This window comes from Mytilus edulis, chromosome 5 (assembly GCF_963676685.1).
Source record: "Mytilus edulis chromosome 5, xbMytEdul2.2, whole genome shotgun sequence".
Lineage (NCBI taxonomy): Eukaryota > Metazoa > Mollusca > Bivalvia > Mytilida > Mytilidae > Mytilus > Mytilus edulis.
The window spans coordinates 39,681,759-39,705,358 of record NC_092348.1 but is presented as its reverse complement, the minus strand read 5'-3'; the positions used below and the strand labels follow the sequence as shown (position 1 = coordinate 39,705,358).

General features: G+C 35.1%; 1 protein-coding gene and 1 long non-coding RNA gene across 3 annotated transcripts; one reads left to right on the top strand and one right to left on the bottom strand.

Annotated features, from left to right (window-relative positions):
* The first annotated feature begins 2,489 nt into the window (after positions 1–2,489).
* Positions 2,490–4,719, top strand: LOC139523643 (uncharacterized). The gene is made up of 2 exons (XR_011664657.1): positions 2,490–2,577; positions 4,359–4,719. It is a non-coding gene; the product is annotated as an uncharacterized lncRNA (long non-coding RNA).
* Positions 4,720–9,721: 5,002 nt separating this feature from the next.
* LOC139523642 (uncharacterized) lies at positions 9,722–23,378 on the bottom strand. Of its 2 annotated transcripts, none has more exons than XM_071317808.1 (3): positions 23,326–23,378; positions 16,449–16,538; positions 9,722–13,190 (listed from the first exon to the last, which is right to left on the bottom strand). In XM_071317808.1, exons 1-3 carry the CDS (start codon positions 23,362–23,364, stop codon positions 10,989–10,991), a joined length of 2,331 nt encoding a protein of 776 aa, XP_071173909.1. In that variant the 5' UTR covers positions 23,365–23,378; the 3' UTR covers positions 9,722–10,988. The 2 variants fall into 2 exon arrangements, with proteins under 2 accessions (XP_071173909.1, XP_071173910.1); XM_071317809.1 differs by lacking the exon at positions 23,326–23,378 and adding an exon at positions 21,328–21,348.
* Positions 23,379–23,600: the final 222 nt, after the last annotated feature.

Genomic DNA, 23,600 nt, shown 5'->3' with positions numbered 1-23,600 from the left:
GTATGGCAATATCTGAATAAATCAATTGAACAAATTCGTCAATTAGTGAATGTTTACAGTATAAACAAAACATGATAAAGTTCTCTTAGAAATCATACTGTAAACACTGAAGAACACGATCATTTCCGTCAGGAAGGTAGAAAAAGGGACAGTACTTCTTGATGGGTTGATAAATCAGCGTCCAAACTTTAGAGGAGGTACATTTTTATGTTTTGATTGTGTTTGTTCATCCTTTAGAAGAAATATTAACATCTGTTTAATGTGCCATTGACCGTCATATGAACGATCTAGGCTCATAATCTAAGATTTGCTGTAGCGGCCATGTTTTTAATTGGACCAAAACAAAGGTAGGATTGTTGGTAACATTCCTGCATAGTTTCGTCAAAATCCGTCAAGTGGTTTCAGAGAAGAAGGTGAAAATGTAAAAGTTTACGACGGATGACGGACGCAACGTGATGGTGAAAGCTCACACTGACTTTCAGTTAGGTGAGCTAAAAAGGATTATATTTTCATCCCAATTTTTATCAATTATGTGTATAGTAATCCTTTGGGTAAACATTTTATCAATTCAATGAGATATGAGGAACTCTTTCTTTTGAATTCTATAGTCGGATAATCGGAAGATCTGCTATATGTATGTAGACAAAAAGACAAAAATTACAACAAAGTTCCAAAGTCATAACATTTGTATATACTAGAACACACCCGTGATATCACAGGTCCGTGACTGAATTAAAGTATATAACTATGCGTAAGCCTTATTTTAGTACTAGTATTGTCATCTGATAAAGTCATGCCGATTATAAGTTTCACAGTTTTCTCTGCTTTCAAAATCTTTCTGTTTGAACCAGTCGACCTGGATTTTATCAGTTATAGGTAATATTGGAGTATTTTTTAATAACAGCATTGTCCTATATTAGTTATAAACAAGAATGTGTCCCCAGTTCACGAATGCCCCACTCGCACTATCATTTTCTATGTTCAGTGGACCGTGAAATTGGGGTAAACCCTCTAATTTGGCATTAAAATTAAAAAGATCATATCATAGGGAACATGTATACTAAGTTTGAAGTCGATTGGACTTCAACTTCATCAAAAACTACCTTGACCAAAAACTTTAACCTGAAGCGGGACAGACGGACGGACGAACGAACGGACAGACGGACGGACAGACGGACGAACGAACGGACGCACAGACCAATAAACATAATGCCCCTCTACTATCGTAGGTGGGGCATAATAAAGTTGAATTCTTTGATTCGCTGTTTTAAGTCATGCCGGCTAACAAATCCAAAACTACCTATACGCCTTATTTTAAGTCCAGATTTTTTGTATTCGTATTGACATCTTAGATAGTCATACTGATTAAAATACTACAATAGGGAACAATATGACAATGATTGAATTTAGAAGTGTCAACCCTTTGATTATGACCCGTGTATATAGCAAAATCCTAAATACACCGTTTTGTGGTGCGCCTGTAAGATGCGCAACGTACAGATAAGGTAATAGGTAACAGGTGAATATATTATTTATATCGATATCGGATTCTACCCGGAACTTGTTAATGTTATGTGGAAAACAAACGGGTCTGGAGTGGTGTAAATTCTAATCAACACCATTGTTCTAATATTAGCTATATATAAAGTTGAATTCTTTGGTTTGTCATTTTTACCCCATGACGGCTGACAAATTCGACCTCGTTATTTTAGTATTATAGATATATACAAAAATATTTGATCTTGACAGTTTCTTTTGTAGGTAAACGTGCTTCGTTTGGTGAAGAGATATTTTGAAATGGAATTCTTTTATAGAGATATTGTCAAGATTTTACAAATGAATCATGCCATTAGTATATCACTTCGTCAGGTTAAGAGGTATTTAAAAGAAATGAATCTTGCTCGTAGAAAAGACTACTCAAATATTCGATCTGTATTTAACTTTGTTCATACGCAAGTCACTTCATACGGACCAGCGCATGGATATCGTTGGATGTATCAGAAGTGTAAGCGGCACGGGTTTAAAATAAAAAGAGACCACATTAGCCTCATGCTTAACACAATTGATCCAGAGGGGGTATATCTTAGAGCCCGGCGAAGACTAAAAAGAAGAGAATATTTTTCAAGGGGGCCAAATTTTTGTTGGCATTTGGACTCCTACGATAAATTGAAAAGATATGGCTTATGCATCAATGCTTGCATCGATGGGTTTTCCAGGAAAATAATATGGCTCAAAGTTGGTAGATCTAGTAGTAATCCAAAAGTCATAGCTAGGTATTTTATAGACGCAATAGAAGAGCATAGAGGTCATCCATATAGCATGAGAGGTGATATGGGCACAGAAAATGGGCTGGTTGCAGTAATGCAGACGTTGTTTGCTGGAGATGAAGTGACAATACCTTTCATTTACGGAAAAAGCACTATGAACACTAGAATTGAGTCCTGGTGGGGCATTTTTCGAAAGAAGTGCTGTCAAGTATGGATATCGGCGATGAAAGGCCTTCAGGAACGAGGTCAATTTTCAGGAGACAAACTTGACATTAACCTAATTCAATTTTGTTGCATGCAGTTACTTCAGGTACCTTTCTTTTCTATTTGTAGAAATATTTTACCTTCCAATATGAGCTCATGGCAATAGGCTTTCTTTGAAAGATCCTTTTTGATACCAATTTTTGTTGTACGTTTTACTTGTTAAAAACTCTTATTTTGATATAAGGAATGTATTATGTTTTTTAATCAATCCCTCACAAACGGTATTTTAAGGGAAAATATAGATTATTTGATACGTTGCTTGGAGCATAACTACGTAATTGGCTTACACTTCAAAATTGTTTTATTTTAGTTATCAGTTAGGTCATCACACGATCTACTGTATCTACTAAATCATTGGAATGTCACTCCGTATTCATCGTAGTAATCTTCATTTGACTAATTTATTTTAGGATGAAGGATTTGATATCGAGGTGCTTGGTTTTTTTTTCTATTCAGTATCAGTCGTTTAGGTTGTCTGAGCTGCCTGTCAACAACAGCGAGTGTTCTCTTGTGAATCTTTTTATTTATGTTTTGTCTTCTTTTTCTGTAAACATGGTAAATTGTCTATGATTTTTCTCGATGAATTGGATCCTTTTTAATTCTTATTTAGATTGTACGTTTTACTTGTTCAAAATTGTTATTCTCATCTTGGTATATCAGGGACAGGCTGCATTAAATACGTTTAACCCCGCCTCATATGTTTAAGTGTGCGCCTGTCTTATGCCAGGAACCTTTGTCAGAGTTTGTATTTGAATTAATCTTTTAATTTCTTTCTGGGAGAAGGTTTCTCATTTGGTTTGCCTTGGTGTTAAGTTGGCATATCCTCATGATGCCCTATGGGACCATACATAGACGGTCGTACATGGTGTACATGCTGCATGGCGGCCTCCGTATGTCACGCTTTAATTGTTCGATGATTTGGTATCTGATTGGCATTTGTTCCATAAATTGTACCTGACTTCTAATGATTGTAACGTATAGGAGTTTTTGTAATAAGTAATATCCTATTTTAACGTATAAACTCGTAAACGACATACATATCAAATGTGATCTGGAACAGAAAAAAAAATAACATCATAGAAAAAAGTTACCCACATTAGGATTTCTCGGTAACGCGAAATTGTAGAAGAGGGACGAAAGATACCAAAGGGACAGTCAAACTCATCAATCTAAAACAAACTGACAACGCCATGGCTACAAATGAAAAAGACAAACAAACAACAGCACACACGACAAAACATAGAAAACTAAAGAATAAACAACACGAACCCCACCAAAAAACTAGGGGTGATCTCAGGTGCTCCGGAAGGGTAAGCAGATCCTGCTCCACATGCGGCACCCGTCGTGTTGCTTATGTGATAACAAATCCGTCTAAGGGGGACGATCCGAGAATTTTGAAAAGGAAGGGTGCTAGAACAAATGAGGGGTGGTGGTGTGCCAGGCTACTATTTGCCGATTTTGGCCTATATTTAACTTGAATTTAACAAAATTTTCCAAAAAAAAGGGGGTGCACATACCCGGAACACCCACTTCCCTCACCTTTTAATCGTGTGTTGTTGAATCTGGACATATTTTGAGAATGACACATATACTTTCAGTCGACGTTTCGTCTTAATGTATGTTTGCCAATCAGAACCTAGAGAAGACAATTACGCCAACAAGATTGGATTTTTACAGTGACATTTGGAACAAACTGATCAGCCCTACTTCTAACGGTAGTGTACAATTAATGGGGAAGATTTTAATCAGATTGCATTTGAAAATCTTGTGATTTGATTGGCCTTTTGTCCTGATTAAAAATGAAAAATGGCTTTGTCTTTTTTACAGAACGAACTAGATGACACTGCGCAGGTATGGAACACTCATTATATTAGGAGAAGTAGAGAGTATGTTTTTCATGGACGGCCTGTCAACATGTATCTTTATCCCGACTTGTTCAATGCTGAGGAGCATATTCGACTGGTCGATGACGACGTGCTACACTTTTGTCGATCAGAATGCGCTGAAGAGGACGAGTACCCATGCGAAGAAGAGATTTTTGAGTTGGGATGCATTTACATGGAGGAAAATCTACTGAAACCACCCGAAAACGTCGACGAGTCAGTAGCGCTATACCTAAGTTTGCGTCGCTGGTTTATTCAACAGCTATGAAAATGAAAGAGATACAAAATAAATAAATTGGTTTATGCTCTCGCTCTTTTGTATTTGCATGTAGTGATATACAAAGCAGTACCTTACGAAAATGGGTGTAACCGATGTTCTTCTATCACACAGGTACAAAATATGGTAGTTTTTTTTGATAAAGATCTTGGCTTTTGACTTTGTAAACGTTCCAAAATGATACGTGGAAATAACCATGCTAATGATTTTTGTTGTATATCAGACCGAGAGCGTACATATATAGGTCTTTTGATACTTGAACTGTCAATCAACTGTTTGCTAATTACACTTGTTCCATCTTGTTCCGTATGTCAATTCTCTGAGATATTCTCCAATGCTTCTCTTTCTTTTGCTCTATCTCACACCGTATTCAAACGTTGGTCTTTTGTTCTTTTTGCTAAAAAAAATTCTTCTTCTTTTGCGCTCTCTTGCACCGTATCCCAACCTTTTTCTTTTCTTCTTTTCGCTCAAAATAGCTCTCCCCTCACAACTTATCCCCACCTTTGTCTTTTGTTTTTTTTTCTCGCTCCAATGGGCTCTTTTCCGTTCCTATTCCCGGTACCCCCGGTGATCTACACTGCTCTGATCCGTGCTCACAACCTTGCTTTTCCTACTTTCGGCGTTATTTTGACAGCAAAGGAGGAGAAGAGAGACTGTGGCCGATGCAAAATGTAACCATGAGTCGTATGAGCAAGCCAACGAGTCATACGAAAAAGCCACGAGTCGTATGAGCAACCATACGAGTAGTATGAGGTACCCTGCGAGCAACGACTCTCTCGGTCTCTTTCACTCACTTGTTAGGTGTTTGTGTCTTGTGTCCAAAATTCCTCAAAAATAGACATGAGTCGTATTAGCATAGCTTTGAGCACTATGAGCAACATTTCGATTCGTATGAAAAAGAGTGGACACACTGAAATGTCTCGCCTGTTCCAGTGTTCATAATATAACTTATGTTGTAAGTATAAAAAAACAAGTTTAAACCACAAGCATTATAAATAAATTAACATTTAAATGATCAATGTACATGAGACGAAGGTGAGATAAACCCTTTCAGACAGAAATGTAGTTCATGCACTCATTCCATACAACAAATCTAGTTTACCTATTGCTAAAAGTATCTCCGAATAAACCTCTTAAAAAATAACCTTGACCATGAAACATAGGTCAAGATCAACTTACACCTACTTAACAGACATACACACCTTACAATTATTCCCAACACCAAATATAGTTATACTATCCCTTTAGTATCTGAAAGAAGGCCAAATCAGATAAATGTAACATTGGCCAATGAACCATGACCTTGAGGTCAAGGTCAAATGATTATTGCCAGAATGGAATCCATACACGAAATATAATTGACTTCTGAGAAATAGACCATATCACAAATTTTTAATTTGGCCAGTCAACCATGAAAAAGAGGTCAAGGTCAGATTATTATTGACAGACAGACATGTACACCTTACAAACATTCCATACACCAAATATAATTGACTGGATACTTATAGTATCTGCAAAATAGACCAAAACACCAAAAAAAATATACTTTGACCACTGAATCATGAAAATGAGGTCACGGTCAGATGTCACCTGCCAGTTGGACATGAACAACTTACAATCATTGCACAACCAATTATAGAAGACCTATTGCTTTATAGATATGGACTTATAAAAAAGAAGATGTGGTATGATTGCCAATGAGACAAATATCCACAAAAGACCAAAATGACACAGACATTAACAACTATAGGTCATCGTACGGCCTTCAACAATGAGCAAAGCCCATACCGCATAGTCAGCTATAAGAGGCCCCGATAAGACACTGTAAAACAATTCAAACGAGAAAACTAACGGCCTTATTTATGAAAAAAAAATGAACGAAAAACAAATATGTAACACATAAACAAACATTAACCTTGTTAACTGATCCATGCAATGATGTCGAGGCCAAGTGAAAACTGACTGACAGACATGAGGACCTTGCAAGGTAGTACATATCAAATATACGAGTATCCTATTACTTATATTAAGCGAGAAATTATCATTGCAAAAGAAAAAGAATTTTTTTCTCATGTAGTTACTGAACCATGGAAATGACGACAAGGAAAATCGTCATGACAGACGAAAAGTTCGTAACATAAGGCATCTATATATAAAGTATGAATTATCCAGGTCATCTACCTTCTGGAAAATAAAGCTTTTAAATCAAGCGCTAACGCCACCGTATCACTATTCCTAAGTCTCGCTTTCTGCGACAGAATTCGCTGGCGAGACAAAAACCCTGAAAGTAACGACTCTTAACGCTGTAAAGCATGATTCAGAATAACGTTTCACCGCACACACACCACCATTTCCACGCTGAGACCTTGACCTTTTACCTTGAAAATCGATAGCTTCCGAGTAGATACAAAGGACTATCATCAAAACTCGTCAAAACTCATTGAAAGATGTTGATTCTAAAGTGTCCACAAAGGGATGATATGGACAACATAAACAATTACAAGTATTACTGCGACCTTGACCTCTGACTTTGAAATTCAAAAGCATCCGTGATATTGTTTTGGACTATCATCAAACGAAGCATGCTGATTCTAGAGTGTCCACAAGAAATGTTTCGGTGGAAGGACGGAAGCTTTCAAATATTCCCACGCAACTAAATTAGCAAATAAATCTGTCGTTCGTCATTACTGTGAAGTTTCAAAACATTTAGCCTAACAGTTTCAGAGGAGAAGATTTTAGAAAATCGGCCAATGAGAATCTAAGGTTTGCTATAGCGACCCTGTTTTTCATTGGACCAGAACAAAAATAAGTAAGTTCGTAAAGAACCTTCAACTGAACATTCCTATAAAGTTTCGTTTAAATCCGTCCAGTGGTTTCAAAGAAGAAGATGAAAATGTGAAAAGATTACGACGGACGACGGATGCAACTTGATGGTCAGGTGAGCTTAAAATGTAGCATAAGGACATGAAAGATAGACTGTGCCAAGTTCAAAGTAAATCCCTTCAGTGGTTTTTGAGAGAAAATTTTCGGAATGTTAACAGCGGGCGACATACGATGGAAAGCAAAAGCACAAATAGTCTTCGGCTAGGTATACTAAGCTAAACCAGATGCTCCGCAGGGCGTAGCTTTATACGACCGCAGAGGTTGAACCCTGAACGGTTAGGGCAAGTATGGACACAACATTCAAGCTGGATTCAGCTCTAAATTTGGATTGTGATTAAATAGTTGACACAGCATAGGTTTCTGACACAGAATGAATGTGTTCTAATGAACTTAAAATTTTTGTTTCTCTTAGAGCAATTCACTATGCTGTTGAATATTAATCCTCTCAAAAAAATGTTTGAAGAAATTTTCTTTTTTATTTATGAAATTTCAAATGAGAAAAATTGAACCCAATTTTTTTAATCACATCCCCCTTTCCCTTATTCCAAAACTAATCTCAATTAAAATTTCTAATGGAGTTTGCAACAATAACTACTCATTTAAATACATCATAAAATATTAAGATGTAAAAAAACTGCTTGTTATCACTGAATGGTAAAGATTATTTTAATTTATCAGTTGGTAGTAAAAAGTGAATATACATTGTATATTGTATATAACAAAGATTTAAGTTGATTCTGGACAAAGAAAGATAACTCTAATTAAAAAAAAATTTGATATTTCACAATATTGTGCAATTAGATATTTCTTGCCATTGCGCAATACTGTGCAATTGAAAAGACTTGCTATTGCACAATACTTAATATAATAATTTTAGATCCTGATTTGGACCAAAATTGAAAACTGGGCCCATAATAAAAAATCTAAGTACATTTTTGGATTCAGCATATCAAAGAACTTCAAGATTTCAATTTTTGTTAAAATCAGACTAAGTTTAATTTTGGACCCTTTGGACTTTAGTGTAGACCAATTTGAAAACAGGACCAAAAATGAAGAATCTACATACACAGTTAGATTTGGTAAATCAAAGAACCCCATTTATTCAATTTTTGATGAAATCAAACAAAGTTTAATTTTGGACCCCGATTTGGACCAACTTGAAAACTGGGCCAATAATCAAGAATCTAAGTACATTTTTAGATTCAGCATATCAAAGAACCTAACTGATTCATTTTTTGTCAAAATCAAACTAAGTTTAATTTTGGACCCTTTGGACCTTAATGTAGACCAATTTGAAAACGGGACCAAAAGTTAAGAATCTACATACACAGTCATGACAGTTAGATTCAGCATATCAAAGAACCCCAATTATTCAATTTTGATGAAATCAAACAAAAGTTTAATTTTGGACCCTTTGGGCCCCTTATTATGTTGGGACCAAAACTCCCAAAATCAAATCCAACCTTTCTTTTATGGTCATAAACCTTGTGTTTAAATTTCATAGATTTCTATTTACTTATACTAACGTTATGGTGCGAAAACCAAGAAAAATGCTTATTTGGGTCCCTTTTTGGCCCCTAATTCCTAAACTGTTGGGACCTAAACTCCCAAAATCAATACCAACCTTCCTTTTGTAGTCATTAACATTGTGTTTAAATTTCATTGATTTCTATTTACTTAAACTAATGTTATTGTGCGAAAACCAAGAATAATGCTTAATATTTGGGCCCTTTTTTGGCCCCTAATTCCTAAACTGTTGAGACCAAAACTCCCAAAATCAATCCCAACCGTTCTTTTGTGGTCATAAACCTTGTGTCAAAATTTCATAGATTTCTATTAACTTAAACTAAAGTTATAGTGCGAAAACCAAGAAAATGCTTATTTGGGCCCTTTTTGGCCCCTAATTCCTAAAATGTTGGGACCAAAACTCCCAAAATCAATACCAACCTTCCTTTTGTGGTCATAAACCTTGTGTTAAAATTTCATAGATTTCCATTCACTTTTACTAAAGTTAGAGTGCGAATACTAAAAGTATTCGGACGCCGGACGACGACGACGACGACGACGACGCCGACGCCAACGTGATAGCAATATACGACGAAAATTTTTTCAAAATTTGCGGTCGTATAAAAATAAATATCATGAAATCTCCTTCAATATCTTTATTTGGCCAACAAAACTGACAAAATAATATAAAGCTGAAAAATGGGGGCCCGTATGCATAACACATCTTAAGGTTATATTTGTTCGTAAAGGACAGTTTTTTCTTCAAAAGCAATGGACGTCTACTGGTACTCTAAATGGAAATCTTAACTTCAGTATTTTTATGAATACAGGCTCAGGCCATTCTCAGTAATGCATCATACTCAGTACATTTTATATATTGAACTGAAAAGCAAACTTAATCATGTTTACTTAATAAATATTTACATTAAAAAGTTACATTCAGTGCATATGATATTAAAGTTTTACTAAAGAAAAAAAGCTAAAAACTTTATGATCTTATTTAAATTGGTCTAAATTTGAAAAAAATGAAAACAAAATTTCGACAGGAATACCTCTGACTCAGAAAAAAAGTGTAATTCACACTGAATAAAAGTGTCAACGAGTTAAAATAATGGTGGAAAGGTTATTTATTGGTTACATGCCTAAAATTACCCCAGTTGCTGGAAACTACTCTGATACTTTCAGAAAGTACTCCTACAGCTTATTAAAAAAAAAGGCAAAAAAGGGACATATCTCCCAAGACGAGACATTGGAGCAATGTAATTAATATGCTGACCAATATTTTGATAGCTTTACTGCTTTACAAATACTGAGGCTAACCTCATGATCTATTTCAAGCCATTTGAACATTGTTAGTAAACCCTTTAGATTATGTTTACCTAGTTAAGATCAGGACCCTTTTGATTTTTACAGGGTCAAAGATTTTAATATGTTTATGATAGATAGTTGACCCATATCGATAATACTTTCAGACTGGTGACCTAAAAATGCAAGAGGTGGGATTAACTTCAAATCATTGAAATGACATATTTTAATGCGATTTGAACCATGCATGTTTATTTTGTTGAGACAAGTATACACTCTACATTTATAATCTTCAGTTAAACATATCTAGATTCAGTCAGGCCAGTCACTCAAAGGATGCTGCAGTGATCTAGCATTGATGTAAGCATGGTTAAACAATGTGCATTTAGTCCCTGACAAATTTACATTTTGTTGATTCTTCTTTGAATCATTACATGAAATCATACAATGCAATCTTAAAACAATGTGCATTTAGTCCCTGACAAATTTACATTTTGTCGATTCTTCTTTGAATCATTACATGAAATCATACAATACCAACTTATTGAATGTAAGTGATAAAGGCAAAAGAAAGAAATGTCCAAACTTCAATCAAAGAAGTGACTAAACATAATCCATCTCCCACATGTTTGTTTTGAATATGTTCATAAAGTCTTCTCTGAGGTCAGCAACAGACTCATAACAAGATGGCAGTTGTAGCATATTCCCACAAGTCTGAGCTGTGGGTCTCCTCTCAAAACCTGAAAGCATACTAAATGCTACATTTAATTGGTAACACATGAGGTTTGATCCAGTACAAAAACGCATAAAGTTTTGAAGTCCTTTCTCGTCTAAACTTTTTATAAACTTTTTAAGATAACCAGCCACAATCTGTTCTTTGAGTTCAAGAACATCAGGAAACTTTAGAAGTTTCAACACTTTTGCAACTGTTGGGTTCTTGTTTTCATATAGTTGGACCAATTCTTTTCTGTTCACTGAAAGTTTATTACGGAATATATCTTTCCAACATTCAATCACAAATTTTGGTTCTTGTAAAATTTCTTTATGCGCTATTTCTTCTATCAAACGTTTAATATTTTCTGCATTTGGGTACTTTTTGCAATTATAGACCTCCAGCACATCAATCAGCTCTCCAATTTCAACATTAAATCCTTCTAAAGCATACTGAATAGTCACTTTATCTGGGTAAGGTATATACTGTAGGAAGGTTTCAACCAAATCTACTTCTGTTTTCCCATACATAGCATCTTCAAAAATTGCCAAACTTATTTTGATTGGAAAATATCCAAATTGAAGCCCATTACAAATAATAGAGGCTACTGACTCCCAATGTTCACGTTGCATGTCATGACGTAATATAGGGACTTTTGTAGAATTACCCTCGCAACATCTCAAATAAAATGTGTCCCAAAAATCAGTAAATATGTCTCTGAGAATACCAATCCCTTCCCCTGCTTCCTCTTTCCCATTATCCATAATCCTTATTACTTCACATTGTCCAAGATCTAGAGTTTTGTCCCGAAATAAGTCTATCAACTCACAAAATGTGTTGCTTTTATGAATCTTAATCACTATCTTGGTATGTTCCTCGTCCGAATATAGTAATATATTAGGCACAACCAGTGGTTCATTTGGAATGGGCTGTTGGAGGGGCGGCTCATTTAAAGAGATTATCAAATCTTGTGGCTCATTTGAAGGAATCAGTTGGGATGGTGTCTCAACACGGTCCTCTACAAAGTTAAACAAATTCTGAACTGAATCATTTGATGATTCATCATCATTTTCAATTGGACTTACTGGCAAATTTAGCGGCAATGTTTCATTATAACTGTCAACTGATATATCATGTGGCACTATATCTACATATGGATTCAATGCCACCAGCATCATATTATTGCCAGAAGGTTGACCAGAAATGACAAAAGTATCATCTTCATTAACTCTTAGCTGGACTGTTTGTGGAGTTAATGATGAAGTCTCTGAAGGTGAATCATTTGATGGATTAAATTTATCAGAAGATAAGTTAGCGCCTTTGCCTGCAGCTGCAGTTGAAACGTGTTTATTTACTTGTAGTAATTTGGGATCAGGTAAACTATCATCAGATGGAGATTCCATTTCAGAACAGCCCACAGCAGTTGTTGGTAACTTCTTGCTGTATATGTAAAATCGTAGAAGTTTTGATCCTGTCAAAGTATATAGGTCTGCAATTGTGCAATCATTGTCCATTCTGTCTCCCATAAAATTTCTGACTTCATATTGAAATTCTGTTACTTTTCCTCTTTTCGATTTGCCATTCAGGAAAAATACCTTCTTCCCATGTTGCAGGATATCATCCTGCCTCCAGGTCTTAGGTGCATTGATGTATCTTGCGCCTCCACCATTTGGTGTCCTGACTTGACGATATTCACTACTTCTGTAATCGTAATCAAACCACCCAATTTCAATCTTCCTCTCGTGCTTTTTGGCATTGTTCTTTCCTTTGAGCTTTTCACTTCTGTTAGTGGGTCTTGTGTCCTCTTCATGGGCATTTTTTTCTTTTTTCTTTCTTTTGTTCTTTTTTTCATAGGAACATTTGCTGTCTTCCTCACTGACATTGTGGTCACTGTCTGATGACTTATCATGTTTCACTTTGCGTCCCATTTTTTTCCTAAATTTATGGAACAGACCTTCTGTTCTTTGATTTTTTTTAACATTTTGTACTTTTGTCTTAAAATGACGTTTTGCTGCATGGATATCTCCATAACTTATCATAAGGAACTTGTGCAGGTCGGTATCAGTCATGTCCAGCAAAGTCTGGGGATCGACCTACAAAATTATAAAAAAAATAATAGAATTATTGCATGTATGAGCCAGCACCTTAAACTGTTATAGTGTGAGTTACTGGACAAATGATACCAGAGCATTTGTTTTGTGACAAAGATTTTGATAGGACAATCATGGAAGTCTTCCATGGGACAATGTAATATATCATTACCGGGAATCTAATCTATGACAGATGACAAATGATGGTAGCGTGATAGCTCACATGACCATGATGACCCTTTGCTTCAGGTGAGCAAAAACATAATACATAATCAAATTGAACAATCGATGCAGTATGTTACCATAAATAGTTGAGCAATCTAAGATTTGTTATTTTTTATTGATAATATAACAATTGTAGTTTTCCTCTCAGGTCAATACAAGGTTATAATATCCAAATGCCATATGTATATCAACATTGGACTTTGGCCTGTAACAAGTGTTGATATTCATTTGTCAGGCAGATACAATCTCTCATCATATACGTCATGCCTTAAACAGTGCTTTCTGCACATGTGTAACGATTGGAAGGAGACAAGCCGTATTTGCAAAACCTGGACTGATAACCCTGTACCAGCCCAATGACGTCACTACCCAGGCTAATATGGCCGTATCAACCAGGGCAGAAAATCCATATCAGCTTCCAATGTTATTCTACCTTATTGTCGGAAGAATATGATGAATAGATTAATATATGGGTAAATCCATATCAGCACGACTATCATCTCTCTTCCCATATCGGCCCTCGACTACGTCTCAGGCTGATATTGAAGTCTTGGGATAATAACCGGGGCGATATAGATTTACCCCTATATTAAGCTATAAGTATTGACCAGAGAGAAAAGCTATAATTGTAGAAATAATTTCAGTTGGGAAAACTGACATTTACAGGTCTATTACCCCTAATATAACACATTCTTGTTTTTTCAAATAAGTACAACTCTTATTAAGAAGTAAGAAAAAAAATACATTTAAATTTATGTATTTGTACCGTCACTAATTAATAAGTAATTATTCAGATTAGAACACAGATTTGTGTATGTAACACTAATCTTCCCTTTCAATTCTATAAATGTAAATGGCATGACCCCTTAGGGTGTTCATTTAGCAATTTGAATGTATAACAATTAAAATAACAATTCACTTATGCCCGCGTCACACTGTCCCGATTTTTATATACGATGGACACCCGAATGCGAAAATTGTAAGTTCGTACGAAGTTGGTCCCGATCTCTTTAAAATACCCAAAAGTGACCGAAGCAAGTACGATGAATAACGAAGTCTATACGAGGGTGCCGAAAGTATATACGATAGCAAAAGATGGACATACGAAGGTTAACCGAAGACGGTATTAAAGTATGATTCATAAAATGTCTTATAACTTTTGATTGAAAAGAGATACGCAAGTTCGGTTTGTTGTAAAGTCATTCTCAGATCTGCAGTGACATCACAACATGTAACTGACCAATCAATGAATAGCATTTTTGTTATGTAAACAATGTTGAGAGGTGATGCGGATAAGATTCCTCTAGATTTTCCATAGAGTTATTGCAAATTAATTTAATTGATATATATCGTAACCAGTTGAATATAGTAATTTTACTCTTTTAATACTGTTAAAGACACTATATAATATCTCTATTTTGATTTTTAACATACTATAACCTCTGGTTAAAAAATAATCGGCAATATAAATAATCAGTAATCCCCTTCAAATAGATGAAAAATCTAGAGGATTCCGAATGACATCACCTCCAGACAAATGTAAATGCCAGGATGTCCGGATCTGAGAATATTCATAAGACTCTTTTAACTCGTTGATATCTAATTCATACAAAATCTACCTTTTGCAACGTTTTTCATGCAGTATGTAAATATTTATAGGATTCTTGAATAACGAAATCACTTACAATTACCATTTACTTGTTAATTTAGAGTTCACTAAAGCGCAAGGCCGACTTTAAAAAATGCATGACATCCCTAACTTTTTTTATCGAATCTCCGCAGACTGTCTGTAACTTTATTTTCAGATGTGGGTAACTTTTGATTTCAAAATTTTAAGAGTTATAATTTCAACAATTAAAGGATAATAAACACTATGAAACCCCTTATTTGTAACCTTCACGGCTGTTTATAATGGTCATTCACCACCAAATGTGATTGAATTATAAATAGCATCATACTTTTTTTTTGTAAGGGTTTGTGGAACTTGATCCTGGCCATTTTTGTCTGTGTTTTCACTTTTATTGATTACTGTGTGTCTTGTAACCGTTTTTCGCTTTGGACCATGGCTTTGTCATGCTGTTTTACATTTTGGAGTTTAGTTGTCTGTTTATTTACTCACCCCTCTCTTTCTTTTTTTAATGTTTATTTTGGTGATTACTCTTTGACGCGGCTCGGTATTTATACATCCCGCTAGTTAGTTATAGTGTAATGGTTGTTTTATGAATGTTTCCTAGTATGTTTTGTATTTTTCCTCTGTATAGTATCAGAGATTATTAATATATTGTTTTTGTTTCTAATTAGTGGAAATGAGTGTCTTTTGAATATACTCTTTATGGCTGAACCTTTAATAATTGTCATGTGACTTTTTTTATACATTATTACGATATGGATCAAAATAACCAAGAGAAAAGAGAACATATCGAGTAGCTATCCTGGGGTAGCCAGTATACAAAATCATATCAGAGTTTTACGGATTTATCATTATTTTTTTTCAAATTATAATCCCGATTTTGTCTTTCATCAATACAATGAATTATATCATACTAGAAATCTACTTCATTTCTGATTATATATTCGATGCATTCTCAATTTTATGTTTTAACTTTATATCCACGTATATCGATTCTTTGAATGTTACGGACATCCCTATTGGTAAAATGAAAAGATTTAGGACAAGTTTTTTTGAAGTTGCAGACAGCCTAAGTCATATGTAAGTGTTTTCGAAACTCGTGCTGTGATTGTTTATTTTTTAGTATTTAATCACCTGTTAAGATAAGGAGTTTCCCTAAACGATTGATACAACTTTTCAATTTGAGTGTTTTAAGTGATGCATTCATTCATGGTATTGTTATCATATAGAAGACAAATTTCGTACTGACGAAAGGCATCTCCATCTTGGGCTGTGGGTAACTTAAGTCGTTTAAGCACAGTGTACATGTTATTATATTCATGACAGTACATTAATGTCAAAACCTGGCATTATAATGTAGTATTGTGTATTAAAATGTGAATATACATGTAATAATGATAATGCACCTTCTCTTCTCTAATTTTTTGTATTGATTCATCTGATGCATGTCGATCTGTTAGAAACTGAATCACTTCACAGTAGTCATCCATTTCTTTCTGTAAAACAAAGACAAAATTTCAATATGATCATTACAAATCAAGAGTAATAACAAAATTACCGAACTGATGAGCAAAAATCCAGGGCAGTAGTCAATAAATAAAAACAATCAAATTTAAAAAATCGATAAATAACGCTTATCAGGGGCAACAACTCTTCCACGGAGAAAACACATACCTTTGAATTCAATTAAATAATATTAAATCAGACCGCTGCGCAGAAATATGGAAATTCGCCAAGAATGGGAGAAAAGATGTTCCCCATTTGAGAAACAGATAATCGTATGGAAAACTTTACTTTAGTTTTAGGGTAATGGCTGATTAAGTAATACTCAACCAGGCCTGAATTAAACATGCTTACATGTACTTCAGACTATTTCATATTCACGCCGGGTATCCTGGCACACGGAACCGCAATATCCATAGCACAGAGTTCTAGTTCTGTAGGTCAGTAGTGAGAATGTGGATTTAGGGAGTCCTCTGCTTTCAGTGATTGACGGAACCGGGATGGCAAATAGAACGTGGACATGTCACAATGAAAGCACACTAACTGTCTGTGTGTAAAATCTGGACAGAAAGGACCGTAGGCAAATAATACTCTGTTGAGTCAGAAAATTTCAGTGCGTGAAATTTTATTTATTTTTTGCACACATCGAAACAAAGCATTTTGTTCTCAAGATACAGGAATTTACAGTTAATACAGCTATTTTGGATAAGGGCAGCACTGTTGCATGGACCATTTGATTTTTCAGGGGGGGGATTGGTTGTCTTTTCATGTGGACCCAGATTTTTTTTTCGGCAAACTTACGGCCAGGATAATTTTATCTAAGAAAAAATTAAATGGTCTGTACCTTGGAGGCCAAATTTTCTCTTTGACCATGTTGAGATCAGTTTATTCCACCCTTCCTGGACAAATAATTTTTTCCCTCAAATTTCAGGATATTATAAATATTTATTTCCGGACAAGGCCCCCTGAAGTTAAATGGTCGGTCCTTTATTTGAACTTGAATCCGGGTCTGTTTGCTCTAATTCACGTTGCCCTAGGACCTGTTCACTCTACTTCTTGTTCGTCCTATTTCGTCCTAGGTCTGTTCACGCTGATTTTTCATACATGTTTCATATATTTTATTGTTTGTTGGAAATTTCACCAACTTTTTATCTTGTTTTTGCTGTATATTTTCTATCATTTAATTTATCTGTAAGTTATATAATCACTGTGATACAATTTTATTGTATTGTCTAACATGTCTCAATTGTTTTACATGTATATACGTTTGTGTGCTTTGTGATTTTTTTTCCCTTCATAAATTTGTTTTACTGTATTGAGACTTTAAATCAAGGCACATCGCGTTCTGTATTTGCTTACATTTATACATTTTATTCATTAACTCAGAGAGAACAGACACCATGTATTTCCTCTTCATATATACATGGTTTTACATTACTAATTTTTGGTGCCCTTTATAGCTTGCTGTTCCATGTGAGCCAAGGCTCCATGTTGAAGGCCGTACCTTGACCTATAATGGTTTAGTTTTATAAATTGTTATTTGGATGGAGAGTTGTCTAATTGGCACTCATACCACATCTTCCTATGTTACAGTGAATTTATATAATCAGGGATTATGTAGAATCCCTGATTTTTCAGGGAATATGTAGAATCACTGAAATCATTAGTAATTATATATAATCCCTGAAAATGACTGATTTTACACTCACTGAACATTTGAATGATTATTCTACAAACTCCCTAATATTATTTCAGGGATTATCAATAATTTAAGATTCCTTTGTTTGATAATTTTTTTTAATATAATAAGACAAATTAAAAATGTATAATTTTTTTCTTTCATATTCCTTTCCAAATGAGATAAATCTGCTTTTAAACACAGAGGGTGATCTTAAAGTCATATGAAACCAGTGAGTGGTGAAAAATAATGTTTATCCAATTCTTGAACCAATGCATGTATATATCATAAACTTAGAACTCTGTGCACATGGAATGCATGGTGCACGATTTTGTCATTTTTTACGCAAATATATCGTATAATCGTCAATTTTTTTTCTCTCTGTCTGTTATGATTTAACAAATATGGCTGCTCACTAAATGCCGTGTTTTAAAGCCGAAGTTTACCGATTGTCACCTTATAGTAAACAAATAACAAAAAGCATGGGTATTGAGCACGTTTTTAACATGTACAATTAGATAATTGTTTATTTTAATGACAGACCCTTGCGTATTGCGATCACCAGATTTTTACGAGGAGGGTTACGCTCAGGTCACTATGCATATGGAAAATATATCGGCGAATTGCTTCCTGGAAGCAAGCAATTAAAAATTAAAGAACCTTAGTGAGCACGCTCACATACCCCACGTCCCCACATTGTCATTGGAGAAATAAAATATGTGTAAGAAAAAAAAATTGTATAAGAAAAAAAAATTGAGTCATAATTTCCTGTCAATATGCACATAGTTTGTCCTTATTATCTACAAAGTTTTTATGAAATTATGTTGTGTGGTTTCAGAGGAGTTGCGATGACAAACTGTTGCAGAAGTACATTGAAACAAATAAGTTCAAAGGGGTGCAACTCCTAGAAAAAAAATTGAATCATAATTTCCTGTCGATATGCACATCTACAAAGTATGTCCTTATTATCTGAAAAGGTTTCATGAAATACTGTTGTGTGGTTTGAGAGGAGTTGTGATGACAAAAGGTTGCAGTAGTATATTGGGCAAATATGTTCAAAGGGGCGTAACTCCTGGAAAAAAATTGAATCATAATTTCCTGTCGATATGCACATCTACGTAGTATGTCCTTATTATCTGAAAAGGTTTCATGAAATTCTGTTGTGTGGTTTGAGAGGAGTTGCGATGACAAACTGTTGCAGTAGTACATTAAAGTAAATAAGTTCAAAGGGGCGTAACTCCTAGAAAAAAAATTGAATCGCAATTTCCCGTCGATATGCACAACTGCATAGTATGTCCTTATTATCTGAAAAGGTTTCGTGAAATTCTGTTGTGTGGTTTGAGAGGAGTTGCGATGACAAACTGTTGCAGTAGTACATTAAAGTAAATAAGTTCAAAGGGGCGTAACTCCTAGAAAAAAAATTGAATAGCAATTTCCCGTCGATATGCACAACTACATAGTATGTCCTTATTATCTGAAAAGGTTTCGTGAAATTCTGTTGTGTGGTTTGAGAGGAGTTGCTATGACAAGAAACAGGACTGACGGACTGACGGACGGACGGACGGGTCAAAAACATTATACCCTCCGCAACCCGTTGCGTGGGGTATAATAAGTAAACTTCTTCTAAATGTGGACAAATTACAGAATTTCCCTCAGAAAAAAGTATATGTACATAAGTTGTATAATGATAACTATCCATTTAGTTATAAAAAACATATGCATGAATTTTTTTTAATTTGAGGTTTCTTATGACTTTAAAGATATAACTAACACAGGGTTTTTAGAAAAAATTGAAGACTTCAATATTAAAGTATTTTTAATTGCTAACGAACCTAGGGCAAACGAAATCCATGGGGGAACGAACTCACCGCAAACTGACCTAGGCCAGGGCAAGCATGTAACTAGAGTGAAACGGTCCTGTTACCATTTAACTTGAAATGCGGGGGTGAGGAGGGGGGATTTGATTTATTTTTCTCAGTAAGAATAAGGATTTATAACGTTGGTGAGATCATGCCAGAACATTTAATTATTCTTTGAGGTGGCATTATTATTCTGTATGAAAGATATTTTCATACAGCATAATGCCACCTCAGAAAAGATCCTCTATCAAATTAGTCTTTTTCTAGTCCAAATAATTATGACGTCTAGCAAGGCTATTTTAATTTTTTTCTCTGGGACACCTTCCTAAGGCAAGGCTATTTTAATTTTTTTCTGGGACGCCTTCCTACGTCATAGCAAGGATTTATATAGTAAGACAATACAAATCCTTGGTGATCATGGTGATAGGAAATCGTCCCAGAAAAAAAATAATTAAAATAGCCTTGCCAGACGTCATAGACGTAGGAAGGCGTCCCAGAAAAAAAAAAAATTAAAATAGCTTTGCCAGACGTCATAATTATTTGGACTGATCTTTTTCGTGAAAATTCAGGATCATAAATTATAAGTGTTGTTTGTTTCGGAATTTTAAACAAAAGCCCCCCCCCCCCCCCCCCCCCCCCCCCCACCCCCTGTTTTAGATTTAAATGGTCGGTCCTTTATAGAACTGAGTATGGCTGATCACTTAACATCTTGAATGTGTCGAAGTGACTGCAAACTTTCTGCAAAAATAGTGGTGAAAAAGCTATATTCTAACATGTCTTTACGTCTTACCCAATCGTTACTACTCGGCCATTCTCGCTACGCAGTACAATAGCCTCGTATGCACTACGGAGAAATTCTTCTTAAATTGTTGGCCGGAATTGTAGTGATCCGCGACACAAAGAAGTTCTATCCTCCAGGTGGCGCTATAATTTGGTTACATATCACAGAGTAATCAAGAACTTTAACTCTGCCAAATATTTTGGCGCGAAAGAAGAAGCAAAGTAAATAAGTAATGGTAAAAAATTTGTACCATTCCAGTCGAAAAAATATAAAATTCAATCGGATCGGAAAATTTTCCGGACAGGAGCAAGTTAAATCAGTAGTGGTAAAAAAAATGTACCAGTCCAGTCGAAAAAATATAATTTTGAATCGAAATTTTCCGGACAATGATTCCTCCGCCTAATGCATACGAGGTTATTTCTTCGTGCAACCAGAAAGGCCGAGTTGTTCCGATTGCGTCTTACCTAGTTCATGGGAAGTATAATAAAGGGGAAAGATACGAACCTTATTGTATGTGTATAATACCTCCTACTAAGGAGCATCACCATATAATAAGGTATGCTGTAGAGGAGGACATATTAGCACATTGTTTCGGCCGTGACAGATAAATGTGAGCATTTGCCTATATAGTTTCAAAGACAGGCCGTGACGGGTCTTTCTAACAGAAAGTTAACCATCCCAAAACATAAATAAACAATACAAGACGGCCATCATGACCATACTTGCCGCATAATTAAATGCATGCATGTTATGGTCCCATTAAAACAAGAAATGAAACATACAAAACAAAACACTTTGAAATAAAATAAGAATTTGAGTAATACACTAAAAGAGAAATAACTTTATAAGCCCCATATACCATATATATACGAACCCATATACATTGACACTCATCACAGGCACTTGTCTCATAATTTTTTTACTATATACTTAATAAGTGCCTGTGACACTAACCAAACAAAAAAAAATCCTTTTTCAAAGCTATTATATGTATATCTTTTTTTACCAAGAGTTGATGGAAATCGTTCTTATATATCATATCTCCTAACTATATTGAGGGTCTATATTTTTGACTGAAATAGTTTAGGTACATCGCAAAATATGCATATTGGTATAAGAAGTAATTCATGCCATATCCTGGAGCTCCTTCATTACGATTAATGGGACGGAATTGTAATCCTAACGAAAGAGTATTGGAAGTCAGATAACGTTATTGAACATGGACGTGCAATCGTCAGTACCTAGATGACAGGGGATCTACAGTATATGAATTTTTCGTCGCCGCGGATTATTGGCCCAAAACAGTGAGTGCTTTTAATAATACAATAAAATCAATAAAATGCTTTATAAAATACTTCTGAAGGAATTAAACGATCGTGTTCGTTTACAGTATGACTTCTAAGGTTAATTTCTATGTCATTTGGTCTCTTGTGAAGAGTTGTCTAGCCGTATTTGGCACAACTTTTAGGAATTTTGGGTCCTCAATGCTCTTCAACTTTGTATTTGTTTGGCTTTTCAACTATTTTGATCTGAGCGTCACTGATGAGTCTTATGTAGACGAAACGCGCGTCTGGCGTATAAAATTATAATCCTGGTACTTTTGATAACTATCATTGACAATTACACCACATCTTCTTTTTTATATTTACCATATAAAAAAAGAAGATTTGGTGTAATTGCCAATGACACAATTCTTCACAAGAGATCAAATGACATAGAAATTAACAAATGCAGGTCACCGTACGGCCTTCAACAATGAGCAAAGCCCATACCGCATAGTCAGTTATAAAAGGCCCCGAAATGACAAATGTAAAACAATTCAAATAAGAAAACTAAGGGCCTAATTAATGTATAAATAAATGAACGAAAAACAAATATTTTGGTTTTATGTGTTACATATTTGTTTGAATTGTTTTACATTGTCATATCGGGGCCTTCTATAGCTGAGTATGCGGTATGTGATTTGCTCATTGTTGAAGGTCGTACGGTGACCTATAGTTGTTAATTTCTGTGTCATTTTTGGTACCTTGTGGAGAGTTGTCTCATTGGCAATCATACCCCTCTTCTTTTCTATATGTAACACAACAACAAACGACAACCACTGAATTACAGGCTCCTGACTTGGGACAGGCACATACATACATAATGTGGCGGGGTTAAACATGTTAGCGGGATCCCAACCCTCCCTTAACCTGGGACAGTGGTGTAACAGTACAAGTTCAACATAAGACATGTTTGTTTGGTGTAAAAATTGACTAATTGACGAATTTGTGAAATTGCTTCACTCACATATTGCAATACAGATTTCTTACCCGTATCATATATTCCTATGTGAATGCACCTATAATAGTGAAACATCCTTATCGCATCAAATATTGGAAGTAACTTTCCGTGCTTCTTTATCATGCATATCGAGTGAACAGTCATTCAAACAAGCTTTGAAACAGACAAATCATACTTACTCCTTCCGCCGGGTTGCCTGCCACCTCTTGATCCGCCATTTTGTTATCAGTTAACACGTGATAACTAGCAATCCGAGATCTCGATATAACAGTTTCGTTTTCTCGAGATAACGATATAATAATCCGAGATCTCGATATAACAGTTTCGTTTTCTCGAGATAACGATATATTTTTTATCGAGATCTCGATATATTAAACCGAGATAACGATTTAATAATCCGAGATCTCGATATAACAGTTTCGTTTTCTCGAGATAACGATATATTAAAGTTTCG